The sequence below is a fragment of the Drosophila rhopaloa genome, unplaced genomic scaffold (genome assembly GCF_018152115.1).
Source record: "Drosophila rhopaloa isolate 14029-0021.01 unplaced genomic scaffold, ASM1815211v1 contig_2, whole genome shotgun sequence".
Taxonomy (NCBI): Eukaryota; Metazoa; Arthropoda; class Insecta; order Diptera; family Drosophilidae; genus Drosophila; species Drosophila rhopaloa.
The window spans coordinates 18,817,897-18,836,381 of NW_025335083.1; the positions used below are offsets into that span (position 1 = coordinate 18,817,897).

At 38.7% G+C, this 18,485-nt stretch overlaps 2 protein-coding genes across 2 annotated transcripts in view; one reads left to right on the plus strand and one right to left on the minus strand.

Moving 5' to 3' along the window:
• LOC108050469 (filamin-A-interacting protein 1) overlaps nucleotides 1–18,485 on the minus strand; it is a 79,737-nt gene that overhangs the window by 48,559 nt on the left and 12,693 nt on the right. Inside the window, exons 2-3 of the mRNA XM_044460335.1 lie at nucleotides 9,741–12,360; nucleotides 8,107–9,016 (exon numbers count right to left, since the gene is read on the minus strand). Of these exons, the coding sequence (XP_044316270.1) occupies nucleotides 8,107–9,016; nucleotides 9,741–12,360 (3,530 nt within the window). The remainder of the gene's footprint in view (nucleotides 1–8,106; nucleotides 9,017–9,740; nucleotides 12,361–18,485) is intronic.
• On the plus strand, nucleotides 13,589–14,322 carry LOC108050470 (protein FAM210B, mitochondrial). Its single transcript, XM_017132173.1, has one exon. The coding sequence runs from the start codon at nucleotides 13,635–13,637 to the stop codon at nucleotides 14,238–14,240; it is 606 nt and encodes a 201-aa protein (XP_016987662.1). The 5' UTR covers nucleotides 13,589–13,634; the 3' UTR covers nucleotides 14,241–14,322.

Here is an 18,485-nt window from a genome sequence, read left to right on the forward strand (position 1 = left end):
ATCATCAAGGAAAACTTTAAAAAGACAACGCAGAGAAAATGCCGGGAAATTTCACCAACTTGTAAAACATTTTCCCCTAAGCATAGATAAGACAAAAAGAAGGCGACAAATTAAAATTGTCAGACGATTGCCACACGAGATTCAAAGGGGAAAACAGGGAAAATTTACGTTGACATTACGAAACGTGTGAGAAAAGTCGCATGCCAGAGATTTTGTGAACTTTAATAGCAGTCAAAATGTTGCCAAAGCCAAAGAAAATCTTTCAACAGCCAGAAATCAATAACAAAACAAGCTGGCGAAAAGCGAAGAGGCGAAGAGGTGTTAAGGGGGTCAAAATGAGCGACACATGTCAGGGGTTAAGTCAAGTGGCTTTTGCTTCGTTTTTGAATACACGCTAAAAAAAAATTTTTTTTGGAATCAACTTTTAAAACTCAAAGTTTTAAATTTGTATAGAGTTTTTTTAAGTATTTATTTCGTTATGTTAACATAATTATATACAATTTACAATTAATAATGAAAAAAAGGTGCAAATAAGAAATAAAGTCTGGTGACTCAATGTCGATTGCGTAAATGCTCACGTGTTATGGGAGTATTTTCAAGTATTTCCAGCTTGATGATGTGCCTTGACAAATTCATGATTTGTCGTCGATTCCTGTGCGTTGTTCCCTCTCTTTCTGCCCCCGGTTTTCCCATTTTCCGACCCCCTCTTTCTGTCTGTCTATTTTCCATTTTATTTGGCTGCACACACGCAATAATTTCCCATACGGAAGGCAATTTGTTGGCCACGCTCACATAAATTTATGGTTTTAGAGGTATTTCTTCCACTTTCTCCTCCCTTCTGGAGTCTTTTTTTATGGAACCTCAGTTTAGGCTATATAGTATCAAATGATGATGTCGATGATGAGCAAAGAATACCGCAGAGTAGCCTTACTCAGCTGTTCATTTGCCGGCACTTAAAACGCCATCAAATGCCATTGGACACGTGGGACTCCCAACATGCCATTCCAGAGAGAGTATTTTCCTGACGAACCCTCCGCAAAAATTGGGGTCATTTGCTGCTAATTACATATTAATGTTCCCCGCCTGACCTACAAAATTCACAAGTAAACCAGGCAAAGTGTCACATATTTCAAATTAATTTGCGAAAGGCAAATAAAGGGACAGAGGAATGGAGAACTTATCAGATAAATCAGTTATATGTTGAAAGCTTATTTTGATTTATGAGTAAGTAGTTTATGGCAGCAAATGGAATTTCCATACAAATCGGATTACCTATTGTAGAAATATAATTTAATTGGTAGTTTAAGTTCCCAAGCTTTCATCAGCAATGGTTTGTTTGCTAAAGTGATTCTAAGAACAATAAATAAAGGAAACTGCAATAAAATCAATTATTGAAAATTGTAATTTCTAATCGGATTAGTTTAAACTTTTAGCTCTTAAATTAAGGGAACAATAAATAAATTGAATTTAAGAACGATTTGTTTTTAATAATTAAACAAAAAAAATTTCTATAAAAGTCTGTGGTCACATTTCGATCAAAATGTTGTACCAACTTAATTCTTGTGAAGCCTTACTACATTTACTTCAGTTAACTAACTAACCTCTACCTTAAACTGCGTAATATTTTTTTAAATTCTCTATAATTTATGCTGACTGGCAACCTTGCCTGGCAACTCCCTTTTCCCGTTCAGCAGCTAATAAACAATTTTCTTTGGCTACTGGAAAACTTTTGCCGCCGCAGAAACCGACTTCATTACAATTTCAAATTTGATGTTTCTTGCACACTTAACGGAGAAGCCGAAACTTGTGAATTCCCCACCACTCGCACTAGTAATTACTCTGGCAAAGCCAAAACCAACAGGGAAAATAGAAGCTGGAAATTGGCATGAATTGTTAATGCAAATGCGCAAAATGCAAAATGTTCGGCTGGCAATAACCAACGAGCGTAAATAAAAATTCTAAAGGCGTTGCCCGCCGCCCAAGGGGAAATCCGATAGAACGGAGGTCTGAATGAAATGCTTAATTGACGTCAAAATGCAACAAAAGCTGCGATTTGCATGCAGCAATTTCATTAATTTTGATTGACCATTTGATTTGGCTTCGCTCGATTGAGTTCCGTCCATCAGAGGGAAACCTTTTGCTGGGAATTTTTTTATTGGGAGTGTTCTGGTTTCAATATTCATTGGCTAACAACTTTATATTCGACCCCAAACCCATTGGCCAAATCTGCTACAAGGCACCAAACTTGTTTAATTCATTAAAAACAGACCCCCGAGCGACCTCGGTCAGATTCATCAGAATGGAAACCTTTTGAAAATAATAAAAAAATCATTCGAAACAAAAAGCACGCCGTTTGCCTTACACACTTTTTCAATAAAACTCGTTACAGCGCTTAAATGTAAATGTGTCTGAAAGATTTATTGTTTCATTAGAATTCGGAGCCTAAGACATTTGTACCATTTTTGGGGTCACCCCAATCAGCTTTGCCATTTGTTATGTTGGCAAAATAAGAATGAGACCAACAGATTTCTTTGACATATTTCATTTATTATAAGTTCATTTTGGGACTTAATATAGGAGGATTATTGTTCAAGGGAACAATATCGTTGCTTTTAATATGTTTTTGGTATTCTATAATTCACAGGCATTCGTTTAATATACGTTTAAAAAAGTGTCATTAATTTAATCAAAACCCTAATTCTTAAAATGATTTCTTAATCTTTAAATAACCAAATTGAATGTGCATAAATATATTCAAACCTTTAATATTAAACTTTTTTTATAAACAAGTTCTTAAATTTTACAAAAAAAAAAGTAATATGCTCAAATATTTCAATAACCCAAAATCACCCAACCAAAATATTAAACTTGTCAGTATAATAATGATTTATGGCCTTCCAGCTTGTTCCTGCACATTTTTGCTACACTTCACACCCAAAATGTGTCACTCATAAAAAGGTCAAAGGGGGAGTTTGGGGTCGTGGGGTTCACAGCTCGGCAACTCAACCGAACGATAAATTTCTTACCAAGCCCATAATCGGATGCCCATTCTCCGGTTTTTTGGAAATTTATTATTTAGCCCGAAACGCTCGTAAATATGAGCCGATCATTGATTAGCGCATAAATATTCACACGACGCCTAATTGGCTGTACCCCGATTCGATTGTTGGGCTCAACTTTCTGGCCAAGTTCAGGGTCAGTAAATATGGTATTATAAAACCAGACTGAGGGCAGCTCATTTGCATTTATCTAAATGAGTTTTTCAACTTTTCTCAACTCTTTTGTTGGTATTTCACTTGTACAATTTGCAATGGCAAACAAGACCTCAACCACATTTTCGCCAAGGGATAAGTTTACACGTAAAGTGTAATTTACTCAGCTAGTTCCTCGTTAAGTTTCGACACTTTGAAACTCTTTGTGTTTTATTTAATTTTGGCAAAGCCGCAGAACAATTGGGCTCCAATTTAGCTTTGCCAGTTTCAACTTTTAACAGCATTTGTTGTCAATCAAATATTTAACATTTAACACGGTCTGTTTGTTCTCTTGGCTATTGTTATATGCCACGAAAGGGGAAAAATTGAGTCGATATTAAGCAAGACTAAAGTGCTTCACAATTCCACGTTTTAAAATAAATAATTTTGGGAATTTTATTCACGATAAGGCAGCTAATAATTATTTATACACATATCTCTTAGTTATTCTAACATATGTTTCATCTCAAGCAGTGCAAATAAATTGCCTGTTCTTTTCAAAGTGAAAGAAAAAGAAATTAAAATTCATGCTCTGTTTGATTGAGTTTTTTAATGTTTTTCTGTGGCCATTTTCGTTTGATATTTCTGTTTTGGTTAAATTAAAATGGTTTTTAGTACTTTTTCTTTCGATTTGATGGCGAAACTTCCGTTCTCGATCAAAAGAATGAACAATTACCTGCAATACAATTAATTCTCGGAATCGATTAAATGATCTGAGCAATTAAAATACTGGTTTCTCAAATCGCACAAATATTGTGAAGCCGAATCCGTTTTAAACTGGATTTTCAAGAGTATCGGAATATTCAAATTTATACATTTATCAGCCGTCAAATCCATCCAAAAATGGTATCTATATTTGCTTGCCCACAGGCAAATAATTTAATATTTATAACATTTGCTTTTTTAATCCCATTAAGAATTTATAAATGACCCAGCTATGTAAACGGAAAAATTGTTTATTAAAAAGGTAAACAAAAATGAAAAAGAGCCCACAGAGAGGGCTGGCCCTTTTCTTCTTTTCCACTTATTTTCTGTTTGCCAAACAAGTTTACCTTTTTTGTGTACACATTTTTTCTTGCCACAGTTACCGGCAAAATATTACATAATATGAAATAAACTTTAAACTAGCCGGAACGAGGAAAGATAAAAAACGCAAACTGGTTGCATTTTTAATTAAAACAGCTCGCGCTTTTATTTTTGTGGGTGTTAATGGGTGCGAGTTCAGCGTGTTGACAGCCCTCATGACACTTGTCAAAATATTTGCCACCAGGCTTAAGACCGCCTCACAGTTAAAATGTCTTTTTTTGTCTGACTGTCCGATTTTATGTTGGCTGCGAATTAAAGTTGAGCCCGCGGGAGCCACCAAGTTTTGCCAGATGGAAACAGCTTTATTAGCATTTTCCATGCCACTCGCAATCAACGGGCAAACGAACGACGAACGGCTCGAATCCAATTGAGTGTGATGGGCAACTTTTATTAATAACACCATGACATTTATGGCTTTTTCATCGGAGAGGGAGAGACAATCGTCGACGTCATTAGAGTTAAACTACCATATCATTGCAAAAGGTCAAAGTCGTAAACACAGTATAGACATTTGTATCTGATGAATCTAAATAATGCACAGCGAGAAATTCAGTTTATTATGTTATGGTAACTCATTTGAATTTAATTTATGCCGATATCCATTTTTGGATATCTTTTTAAAGAGATTGAATTGGTTTTAGTTGAGCAAGATTGTAATCTTTATTTCAATGATATGGGGAAATCAAGTTAGTTTTTGTATTTGCAACGATCAAGTTAAAAAAATCTATACATGTTGAAAATATGAAAAATGTATAAATACACTCATTTTCTTTTCGTGTACTTTATTGCAAGTTTGTTTTATGAATCTGCAGCATAAAAACCATAAGTTGTCTCTAAAAAACATTAGAGAAAAACAAAGTTGCACATGCACGTGTTAATGAATCCGCTTACAAGGCAAAAAAATGTTGTTATGCTGAGGTTTTATACCTGACTATTTTTTGATTTCCAATTATATCCCCCGTCCCAAGTACTCATCACTCCCCTCCAAACATTTTTGATCCCAGCGAGAGGAAATACCCCATCTATTTTTAGAGATTAAACCAATATTTGCATTTTACGCGATCGAATTTTAAGTTCTCTTATATCCGGAGATCGTAATTTTTTCGTGTGTTTCCTTAATTGTTGTTAGTCTGTTGACCTTGTCGAAATTTATGATATTTTTCTATGCTGGCTTTTTTTCGTTGCTTTGCTTGTTTATCTTTAAGTTACACGTTGTTCTCCATGGCTGATAACATGTGTTGACTCTGCTGGTCCTGAGTTATTTTTCTTTTTATTTGCTTTATTTTTGTCAGATTTTTTTTCGTAAATTGTTTGCTTGCACTTAAATTTCGACTGTAACCTTAATTTTAAATTAAATTCTTGTAGTTATGCATGTGATATTTTGCCTTTATGATTGTTCTCCAACATGATTGTTCTTTTGACATGAACTATTTCGATGTTCAAATTGATAAAACGATTTCTGACGAAAAATTCATTTCTCACAGAATGAGCTTTCTTAGTTACTTAAAACATTTGCTAAAGCAAATAATATTTTTATTATTTTGTACAAAACGCACAAAAGCTATACTAAAAGTGACCTAATAAAAACAAATTCCAGTGAATAGATATAACTCATTATGTATGCTAGTTTAGTGTTTCATTTTCAGTTCCCATTTGAATAACTAAAGCGGAAAACCTACTCTATTAGTATTCGCAATGTAACAAAATTCTCTCATTACTGTTAAACAATTCATGAATATACGTAATTCCCCAGCGATTTTTGCATGCCTACAAATGCAATTTGAAACAAAACAAAAGATACTTCCACACCTTGGATATACAGACATGCAAACGCACATTTATTTAGCATACCAGTTGACTCAAATTAACTCGATTTGAGCTTGAGCTTGGGCGTTTTTCACACACTCACGCTCATCGGAATCGAGAGTCAAACAAAACACACACTCGAAGATACATTCACATTGCTCGGTTTGTTATTGCCGGCTCAGATGAGAAATAAATATATATATATAAATATATATATCCAACCATATTTACTTTGCCTTGCGGCTTTGGCTTGTACAAATAATAGACATCAGATAAAAATTAAAGAAAACTCGCGGGTAAAAAACAAGTAACTAGCAACTACATGTAATTCCCCGAATCGTGGTTAACCCAAGATGAAAATCTCTTATCTAATGAATTTTAAGGGGCGTTCGTCATGTAAATAAAAATACAACAGACGAAAGATGATAATTTTAGAGACAAGCTTTGGCTGGGCTTTGTTAATTTGTAACTGCTATTGCTGAGCTGTTTATTTTTCCCGCTGTTGAGTTGCGGAAAAATTTGTAATTGAAAATGTTTTGCATGTTAACTGAACTGCGAAAAAAAATAATAAAAACTGGGAAGACAACACAACAAAATGTATATATTTAAATGGAAATTTGTTCTGCCTTCTTGGGTTCGTGAACAATTTGTGGGTTTACTTTTTGCACTCTACCTTCCACTCAAAAGTCAAAGTTCGGTGGTATTAAACTCGCCTGTTTGTTTGTGTGACTTGGGTCTTAATTTGTATAATGCATGTACCTCGACAACCGAAATTATCATTTCAACAACCTCAAGCGATTTGTGTCCACATGACGAAACAGCACGAAAGCTGCGTAATTAGTATGGGTTGCTTATTCTAAATGTACAAATTCAATTTCGCACTCAAGTTATTTAAGCTTAAATGATGTTTAATACACACAACACGAATGCAATAAATTAAGTACTTTAGCGTACTTCACTTTCACAGTCTCTTTCTCTTTCCTGCTCTATAAATCGCTCGTTCTCAATAGCAATTAATTAATGTTTATTAGGGTTTAGCCAGTTTACCTGCTACATACATAGTTCGAAAGATTACCCATCTAATTAAGCTTATTCGGGCAGGGTGAATTTTATTTATTTGCTCACACAGACAAATGACGTCAAACTCAGATAGAGCAAATAAATTTGCACCTTTTGAGAAAGTTCAGATGGTAATAGGGCATAAACACGCCTCATTTCTCATTTTCTACAATTATTTATTTATTCCTCGCTTATATCCCATTGAATTTCAAAGTAAATCGAAATGCTTGATGAATTATTTAAAGACCTGGGTGCAATCGTTATCTACCCAACACGCTGCCCAAGTCAATTGCCCCTGAACTCATTATGAGGTGGGTGAGACAGGTGTGTAAATGGCCACTTGATTGGCTATCGAAAAATCATTCGAAAAGTGGAACACCAAAACAAACGAAAGAAATCCATCAGCAGAAACTGGTAATGATAAGAAGATTGATAAGTTTGGTATGTGTTTTCTAGTGGCGATAAGAATGTTTGCAAAAGATATGCTAAAAGCAAATAAAATAAAATTCGGGCTGTAAGGAGCTTTGAATTCCCTGCTTTTTAATACAAATAAAAATTAAGACTTATTTGTGCTTAAAAAGATAAATAAATATTAAAAAAAAAAAACACAATTAAACGCAACTTAAATTAATATGTGCAACAGTTAGTAGACCATATTTTCATAATTGACTTGTCGATGGTACCTAGTTTCCAGTGATTAATATTAAACTAAATAAAATGTATTTCTACAAAGATATTTTAAGTGTTAAAACATTATCTAAAACACACCTATAAGCACCCTTCATGAACCGATAAAGTTAAAAGCACATTCCTCAGACATTTTAAAGGTTTCATATCACCCCATTATTATTCTTTACTATAAAATTTTCCGAAATAAATCAAACAGTATCTGTAGATCACTTACCGACTGACGAGGGTCGATTGCAGTCTCTTGGCGGGCGGCGATGTGGGCGTGGTGGGGGAGGTGGGCGACTTGGGTGGCGCTTTTCCGGCACGGGGGCCACCACCCACTGACCCGGCGCCAACTGAGCCTTTATCCAGTGGCTGTCGCGTTGGCGGAGTCGCATGTGGGGGCGGCGAGGGCGTGGCATTGACCTTGGACGAGGAGCTGCTGCTGCTCGATCTCTTGGCCAAAAGCAATTTGGGCGGCACTTTGGGCGTGACCGAGGGCGAACGCCGGGCACTAGCACTCACACTTGGACTGCCGCGCGGACTCGAGGCGGAAACGGATACGGAACCCGAACCGGAACCGGAACCAGGACTCGAACCGGAAGCCGGTGTCATAATCCGTGTACTGGACACCTTCGACTTCACATCGTTGTAGTTTGTCTTGATCAGAGACTTATTGCTGGCGATCTTATTCATCACGGCATCCCATTTGTTGGGCGTGTGCGCCTTGCGATTTAGCGGCGATTTTGGAGATCTTGGGGATTTCGGGGATTTTAAAACGCGCGATTTACCGCCACTTTTGGTGGCCGATGATTTGCACGACTTGGGCGAGGCGATCGACGAGTTCGAGGAAACGGAGCCGCGGAAATTCTCCACTGTGCAGAGCGACGACAGTGAAGCGTGTGGACGCGGCGACGAGGTTTTCTGAACTGAGAGCACCGCCGGCGATCGTCCCGCTGCTGAAGCGAAAGCTTCGTCGCCACAGAAACTTCGGGCGCTGCCGCCGTCGACGCTGCAGTACGAGGTGCGGTTGGAGAGCGACAGAGAGAGCGTCGTGGCCGCCGAGGAGGAGGAGAGACAGCTGCTTGGGGGGCGCTGCTGCGGCGCCAGCTGATTCTGCTGGGTGGGCGTGGGCTGACCTTGACCTAGGGAGGCGAGAGCGGCATTAACAATAAGCGTATAGAATATCACAGCCAGTGATATGACAGCCATACCTAATTAAAGATAACTATTGTTCAAATATCGCTTGAATATCAACTGGATTTTATATGATAGGCATTTGTATATTCAGTCAGAATTAAGCGACTATTAACAAATAATTTATACAGTTTGTAATTTATAAGCCGTAGCTAATAGCGACTTTATTCCATTCACTTTTGTCTCTACACATTAGGCGATAACTACAATTTCTCTATAACTCGAACAAGTTTGGGAGCTTGTTCGATTTATTCTCCTGGTTGAAAAAGTTGAAGCCTTCCAGGAAAAAGAATTTTTCTTAAAGATTTGGTTAGAGTTCTTGTAAATTGAAACATTCGGAGAATCCGTGCTAGAGATTTTTTTACGTCAGCAACACATTTCAAACTTTCTCTCAATTAAGCCAAAGGCAAGATAACATTAAGCTATGAATGACAATGATTTATCACATTAAATGATATATAAACTTCAATATAAATTTTTAAATTTTCTCTTAATACATAAAGATGTTTCTAGAAAACGAATTGAAAACTTTCTCGAATAGGTTGCAAATCGATTTAAAAATCTCTTAGGTTACAGAATTTTAACAAAAGAAATATAATTAAAAAAGCTCTGCATTAAGTATGTATGTATAATTAATTTAAAACTTTATATAAAACCAGCTTATCTTCTTACCTTTTCGCATGGTCTGCGTGGAGTCATCCGGCGACATGTCTACATCCACATCCACCTCCAACTCCGGCTGCCGCATCTCCTCGTCGCAGCGGTTCTCCACGTCCGTGAATATGCCCGACGACTCCATGCAGGAGTCCTCCATCTGGGGCACCGAGGCACTCGGCTGCATCATATCGGGTCCGTACAACTGGCCATCGATCACCTGGGCCCGACGATCGCCGCGATGCAGGACATCATCCGCATCGGATTCGGTGAAGAAATCTGAGTCTGTCATGGGATCCGGACGCCTCAGGGGCGCCGGATTGGGAGGTGGAAAGCTGGGCTGGCGACTCACCCGACCCAAGTGGGGTCCGTTGCTCGGGGAGTGGTCACAAGCGCCCCGGGATGCGGGTCGTGACATCTCCCCATCGCCCTGGTAACCCGTATCCAAACTGGTTACACTTGTGACGCTGGTTATGAAGCTATTGCTCAGTTTCGAGTGCTGTGAGGTGTTCACCTGATTTTGGGAAGCCTCCACCTGCTTTACAATTTCTGATTTTATTTCAATGGGATCCAAAGGCAGTTCCTCTGGCGATGGCGTCTGCTCCATTCTTAACTGCATAAGATTCGGATGATGCATCCTAATCAACTCCAGATTGTGCATGAGATTGTTGTGGGGAGAGTCTAGGAAATCCTTCATCTGATCGGGAGTAAGGATGCCCAAGCTCTCGTCTAAATCGAAAGAGCTTTGTTTCTTCAAAAGTTGCTGTTGCAATTGCTGCAATTGGGTGGATGATGAAAAGGAATTGTCCACCAGTTCAATGGAGCAATCCAGTGTTGTATCCGGCAGATCCAAACCAAAACTATAGCGGGTTCGTGCTCTACCCGAAGTGGAGGTAAGGGTCTTGTCCAGAGCTCCATTACCATCCATGGTTATATCTCCATCCGGCGTTCGAGTGGGCAAAACCAGGGCACTTTGTGCCTGTTTCAACAGAGGCGATAGTAGATGAACTGGCTGTGGAGTAGCCTGTCCCATCAGCCTCATTCCATGCGGTGTTGTGGTGGCCGACTGAGGGGATAGACATAAAAGCGAGTGCTGGGGAATAGACCTTCGTCCCGATTGAAGGTGTCCCCTACTCGGAGTTCCTCTCTCCAATTCCTGGGTTAGGTTCAGCAATTGTATATGCCTCGGTGATTGTAATCCACTGAGATCCAGCAATCGTTCAGTGTTCAGTGTGGAATTCAAAGGCAACTTCATGTTGGTTTTGTTCGGTGCCAAACTGGTCAACGTCACGTCCAGCGTGTCGTCCCTTTCATGGTCCAGTTTCTCCAAGTTACTGGATCCCTTGGAACTGAGGATGTCCAAGCCGGATGGCATGGATATATGTTCTAGCAGGGGCAACTGATCCATGCTCAGGGTTAAATTTGCTCCTTGATGGATGACCTTGGTGTAGTCACCTGGTTCATTGAGGGATTTTGTTAGATCTGCTCCACGAGCTGCCAAAGTTGTACTATCAATGGATTGGGTTAGACTGGATCCAGCCTCTTTAGTTTTGGTTACATTTGGTCCAGCATTTATGATTTTTGTAAGATTTTGTCCTTTTTCGATTATCCTGGATACATTTCCTGTCCTATCGCATATAGTTTTGGTGAGATTTACTCCCCTTTCAAACGTTTGAGTGCAATTTGTTGCAACTTCGAAAGTTTTACTAATACTAACTCGTCCATCAACCGAGCTAGTGAGATTTCCAGATCCCTCTACGATTTTTGTAAGATTTCCAATCTCTGTTGAATTTGCAGATATTGTTCTGGTCACATCCTTGCCCGGAATCATTGGCATTGTTCTACCCAATATTCCCGACGAGTTTGCAGTGTGTGTTGCGTTATTTCTCAAGCTGGCTGTCATCTCGTGAGTGGTGTCCATTGAACAAAACGTTCTTAGCATCGTTTTGGATGTGTTTTGAGAGGGTCTTAATATCTGAGTGGTATCTGTCTTCATAATTCTCGTGGCATCTTTTACCAGTACTTGGGTTTCATTTGATGTCGGCGAATCGAGATCCATGGTTCTTCCAAAAGTGGACAGCCGAGTGCTCTCCAATTTGATGCGATCTGATTGCTCTTCATCTTCGCAAACAAAAGTTTCGGACCTTACAAGGGGCATTGGCGTACTGCTAGTCAACTGATCGTTTGATATCATTCCGCGTTTCCCCACGGGAAGAGGAGTCACTGGCAGTGAACTGGTCATCTCGTTTAGATTGGACATCACTCCTGGTGATTGCACTGCCTTGGGACTGAAGTACTTCTTCAGGACGGTGGTGGTCCTTTTGCTGAGCAGACTGACTGCATTATTTATTCGCTCCCCACTAGCGCTCTTCTTCAGACTGCTGCCCAAATCCCGCAGGGCGGCTGAAGATGGGGCATATGAGCTGACGGGTCGCGCTTTTGCAGGATCGCTGGGCGCTCGAAATATTTGCGTAGCTTTGGGAGCACTCGTCGGTGGTCGAATGTGCTGGGTGGTGGTGTTGCTGCTATTGGTGGTTTTATTGGTGGTGCTGCAACTACTGCTGGCCAGTCCAAATGTACTCGGCTTTGGAAGCCGAGAGACGCCATCCAGGCGGGGAATTCGCGTTGTGGCCGGATCCTGCAAAGAAAACCGAAAACACAAGGCATTTAATTAAGTACAAACTAAGAAAGTATGCTATCTGCATACAAATTACTCCAGATGCTCTACTCCCATGGCGCTTGTTTTCTTAATACCATGATTTTACACAACCTCGCAATGGGTACACCTTAAAAAACATGTAGATTTTTAAATTTGGTTTAAATTTTACTAAAAAAATATCTTAACTACAAATCTTTGACAATCTATTTAATATTTAATGTTTTTATTATTAACTTTGCGACGTTTTTGTATTAATAAAATATGGATTAACTAATGCCCTTTCAAAAGGATTCAAGAAAAACAAAATATATATTTATTTTTACGGCGGGACCGATATTTTATGAAACTAAGGTAATTTTTTTGGTGTAAACTTTTATTTTGCATTGGCGCCACCCAGATTTCCGCAAACTGCACGTGCTCAGACTTTTTGGCAGTGGCAATGTGGTGCAAAGTAGTTCAGTGGGGCGTTTCCATTTGGCACCAGTTCAACGCACTTTAAAGCAGTATCAGAAACAGGGTTGACGTTCCTCCAAACACCCTTATCCTTTTGCTGATGTCATCGAAACTTATATCCCCTTTTTGGGGGGTATTTAATTCCACTGCAACCCCTCAAAGCTAATTGCAGTTTAATCAAATAAGATCAAAAAAGGAGCAAAGACTTTATGGCTCCGCTGAACTTTTTATGGCAGTGCGAGAGGGGTAAAAAGCGCAGTAGCGTAGCCTCTATAATGAATTTATAGCTTAACGGGGGAACGTTATCACGCGGCCAGCTAATTATGCACGTACACGGAACAAGTGGGGGTGGAAAATACGGAAAATAGGGTAAAACTTTGTAATAAACAATTTATAAGTACGGATTTGATGGAATGAAAGCTATACGAGACTCTAAATTATAAGCATTAACTTTAATCCTTTGGATTCCATTCAAATTCAATTAGGCTTCGTCATAAAAACATAATATTTTTCGTTAATTTTACCAATCACGCTAAGTAATTAATTCTTATTTAATTAATATTTGATAGTTTTTACAAAAACTGCTGAATGTTTTTGTTGAAATATTCTTTATATTTAATTAAAATAATTGTTTGTAAGATAGGAATTCAGAACACTATCTTGATTCTATGAAATATTTGGGAAAATTCGGAATCGTATGTTGATTCTTTTTTAAGTCACTTTATTTCTTATTTTCCTTGGAACACACAAATAAAACTTTAAAAATAATAAGGTTTGCCCCTAAACAGTATCGGAGAAAAATGTTAAGAAGATCTGGAAAGGACGCTGTGTTCCTTGGAGCACGTTTACATTTTGGTTTTAACCACTTGGAAAAGCTGTCAGCTGTTCAACTTTTTCAAGTAGCCTTACCAAAGCGAAATTATATAGCTGCTACTACTAGCCATCTCCCCATCAACTGGTCAAAGGAATATAATTTTACAACTCACAACCAGGATTTTAAGACCTATGGAGGATACTCAAGGCGGCAGAGCTATAGTACCGAATCGGCTTCCACAGAGACCGCAACGACTGTAAAAGTGAGTAAAAGGGAGCAACTCAAGCAGGCATTCAAGGAATATGGAGCTACCATTGTTGCGTTTCATGTGGGCATTTCGGTGATTTCGCTGGGATGTTTCTATGCACTTGTTTCGAGTGGAATAAATCTGGTGCCAATTCTGGAATTCCTTGGAATAGGATCATCTGTGATTGTGGAGAAATTGGCCACAGGAAGCACTTTTGTTGTGGCCTTTGCCGTTCACAAGGTTTTTGCGCCCGCCAGGATCAGCATCACCTTGGGAACCACACCATTTATTGTGCGCTATTTGCGGTCCAAAGGACTTCTAAGGGCAAAAACAAAAAGCACATAGTGCCTTTTGCTATCAAAATAATACTTCCTGCATTTCCTCATTTAATGAGTTTACTAATTATTAAATAAAAATTCGAAAAGTATTGTTTTTTTTCTTATTCTTATCAAAGAACCTAAAAACACAATACATGAACAAATATATGACAAAACCAGTCTTGGAAAAGCAATTTAAATTCGCTCCATATCATCCACACCATCAGCTTGAAAAGTTGGTTTAATGTGCTAAATGCTTGCCAAACAATCCGACCACAAACTTTGCCAACGCTTAGACTGACAAGGAAAACTTTCTTCATCTTCATCTTTATATTCGTTTTTTGGAGGACTACACAGTTCAAATTTGCTACACGCCACACAATATCAAATGCACTCGATGGCTGCTTACACTGACTTAATCGAAAATGCAATTTCAACAGACAAGTTAAACAAGCGCCGCCTGCGTCTCGAACTTTACGATTTTGTGTGGAGAGGGATGTGGAAATAAAATCTACAATGTGGCTGCCACACCACACCCTGCCCCATTCAGTGTCCTTGAACTTTTTCGCGTGAAAGTTTTCGCCTGAAGGCCCGGAACCCCAACCAAACCCCGATTGTTATCAAGTGCAAAATGCACAAAAGTTTCCGCCAAAAAGGTTGAGGGGCCACACAAACTGCTCCTTTCTCAGCCGGGTCCGCCATATGTGGCCATAATTATTCGAATATGGCACGATAACCGTGGAGCGGGAGCAGCTGCTTCTGGGAAATTAAATGTTATCGATAACTGCGCTGCGGGAATTTGCATAATGGTGCTTTTGACCGTGCAATATGAGCTGTGTCCTTGGGGTATGCGTGTGCAGGATAATGAGGCAAACATTCCCGAATAAGCGGTAAATTATTGGGTTTTACTTGGCCAGCAATTCGAGCGAAAAGGATTAAATACCGCTGCTGAATTGTTTTCGATATTTATTCGTTTTGGTTTAAAGCATTTATTTTTGACGCAATTAAAAGTATATTAGTTTAGCTTTAAAAAATTATATTTTAAAAATTGTTTTGTTAAATAGTTCACGTTTTGACACTTTAAACTGATTTTCTTATCAAAAATTGTTCGTTGATTTAATATAATATCTACAAATTGTATTTTACCTTTACTTCTGGGCTTGAAAGAAAGTTCTAAATATTTAGTATAAACTTTTTATTGATAGTTCAAAGCCACTTTTAAAATGCATTAATAAAATGTATCGAAAAAGTATAGAAAAAGTTGAGTAGCAATCGACTCGATGCAGCAAATATTTGTCACAACAATATCTGTGTGTGTTTACTGCAGCACTCGCGAGGATAAAGGGACACAACAAAAAGGACACGCATCGGTTGAAACACAAATAAATACTGTCACAGCAAGGAGACTCTCTGAATGCCCCCACAGCTGACAAACGGAAGCCGGTACAGAGAATCGAGGATTCCGGGTAATCGGGGGTGGATTGAACCTGCCACCACCAGCGAGTGGCACCACCACAGTCACTGCCACAGCCACGACACCACCAGCTGCATGTGGATGTGGGTTAAGCGCAAACGCATGTCCTATAGCCATGACAAGGCGGCGGAAGAGCGGAGCGGAACCAAATAAAAATTTATCGATTTCCATGGGAGAATTATAATATATAGCCAACCGCCCCCGCCTCCTGTCCACCATAAAACTTCATTTTTTTATCGATATTAATAGCGTCTAACGCGGGAAGGAGCAGATTTGCTTCGAACAGTGCATAAAAGCCAAAGAATCGTGGGTGTGCGATATGCCTGTGTTTGTGCATGCCTTATGCATGAATAATTTGCCTAGCCAACATACGGCCCCTTTTGGCCATCTCCACCCTTCAATCAATAGCGATTGCCGAGGTTATGAAAAGGCAAGTGAAGAAGGCAAAAAGAAGGGGAAATAATGCTAAAATGGTTTAACATTGATTGAATGATTTCCCCGTTGCTAAATCGCTTGTAAGGAAAGTATTCAAAGTTGCCTTGGTTGGGTTTCCATTTGATATGCATACAAGAAATCAAGAGAGCTTAAAAACAGAGCCAACAATTGGCCAAACAATATGTATTAAAATAGTACAAAATATTGAACATCTTAGTATTTTGTATGCATCCAAATAATACAAGCTTTGCAAAAAGATGTCGAGTATTCTATATTTTTAGTACCAAATTTAGATTTAACATGACTTTTCGGTACTAGTTTTTTTTAAACTTTTTTTATTTAAGAAGAAAATTGAACTCGTAGCCTTTTTTGACTTTGGAAATACAAACATTTGCTGAGTAAATCTATACCTTTCAATTTAATGCACAACGAAAATCAAGTCGACATGTTTGGCTTCCATACAGACAGCACATATACATAAGCATACATAACATACTCCCTTTCCCTTTCAGACAACCACCCTAATGACTTTTTACCATCCACCTAGAACCGAGCAGCTCAATCAACTTAGCTCGCCTAGTGGCAATGCAAGTGGTTGCCGTCCTGTTTATTTTACAACGGGAGCTACAAAAAACATTTTCACAAGCCATTAGCTCGTATCCATCAGGAGTACTAAGCGGTTTATCTCATGCAGGACAGCAAAGTAAAAGGACTGCAACAACAAGGACACGGACGAGACGAGAGTGGCAAACATTTGCAATTAGATGGGAAAACCGGTCCAATATACTTTGCATACTTTGCTGAGTAATAAAAAAGAGGCAATCCGACCGTAAAGAAACATTGCGCATCTGCAGGCAATTTTTGTAGCATACTTTAATGCGCTGCGGCAGTTGGCTGCGTCAATAAATCGCCAAAATGTCTGCGAAACAACATTTTTAATATCTCTGGCAATGTGTGACACAAGCTGCAACTTGTTCTATGCCATCATTTTTTGTTTATTCTTTTTTTCCCCGATTTTTCCAGACGCCAGCTGCAGGCGTGCGTAAAATTAAATCATTTTTATAGACCTATTCTCGTTCTTCCGCTGTCAACCAGACAATTAATGTCCCAGTCAAGTCATATATATTTTACACTAGACCCTGTCCGACTGTATCCGGAGACTTGAAAGAAATTTATGTAGATCTTGACTAGTTTTAAGTGGCAGCAGTTAGGGCAGAGCACATGCTGAGATCCCAGAGAAAAGAAATTACCTAGATTTAAAGTTGCAAATCAGCAGAGTCGAACGACAAAAAGTACAGTATACTACCAGGCTTTGATTAAAATGCCCCCAGGGAAGAAACATTTAGCCAGCACAAAGGTCAAAACAAAGAAAATAGGTAAGAAGAAAAGCCCGCAGTTTTCCAGTTTAATTTGTTTTTGTGTAAACACAGCAAGGAGAGAGGAAAATGTGTTAAGTTTTGTTCAGACGAGTTGTAATAGTAAAACTGTAAAGGAATTTTGGCTGTGTGCTTGCTTAAGAATTTACGATTTATTTAATGTTGTAATTAAGCTTGGACGACTTGAAGCACTAATTAATGTGCCCCTAAGGAGACTCACATGTGGCTAAGCTGCTTAAAATATAGAAGACTTTAGAGACATTTAGCTAAGAGGATTAAATATGAATTATTTGAAGATGAAGCTGACAGGAAATTAAAATCATGAACAACGAATAAATTGTGCTAAGCTTTGGTGACATATTTTTGTAAACTTTTCACTTTCAATAATATGGCTTAAGAGAGTCGCCATACAATTTTGTGTAAAATAAATATTTTTGATTTGAACGTATATATTTTCTGATCTACTTTCAAATAGACAAGTTAACTTAAGTTAAGCACACACAATTCCAATGTGTTTCCTTACAACATTTTCAATCCAAAAGGAGCAACAGAAATTGTCCAAGAAATATTCGTTTATTTGGTATGTAACAAGCATTCTGGCATAATTTATTATGCTCTTGGGAGCACAAGCCGACAAAAGGAAGGACAATCCGAAGACGACGGCATTTATCAAGTGTGCAACTCGAGCGAGGCTTTCGGTATCTACGTATATACCAAGTATTTCTTCGTTTTCTTTGGCATTGCAACTTTTTGGAGCAACGCAAATTTAAAATGTAAATCGCTTGCTGCAACACGAGTTGTTATGCCCCACGGCCTTTCTAAGGCACATCCATTCTGAATCGCTGCCCCCCCCTCCATCTTCATCAACATTTCTTGCTATGTTCGTGCCTTCATTTTCGTCCCCAATCAATTTTGTAAATTGCATTTTCGATTGATTTGAAAGCATGTTGTTTCCCTAACCCACCTTCACTCTTCTACTTCTGTGCAT

Coding starts and splice junctions, on each gene's coding strand:
- LOC108050470 (XM_017132173.1), top strand. CDS start 13,635: ATGTTAAGAAGATCTGGAAAGGACGCTGTGTTCCTTGGAGCACGTTTA.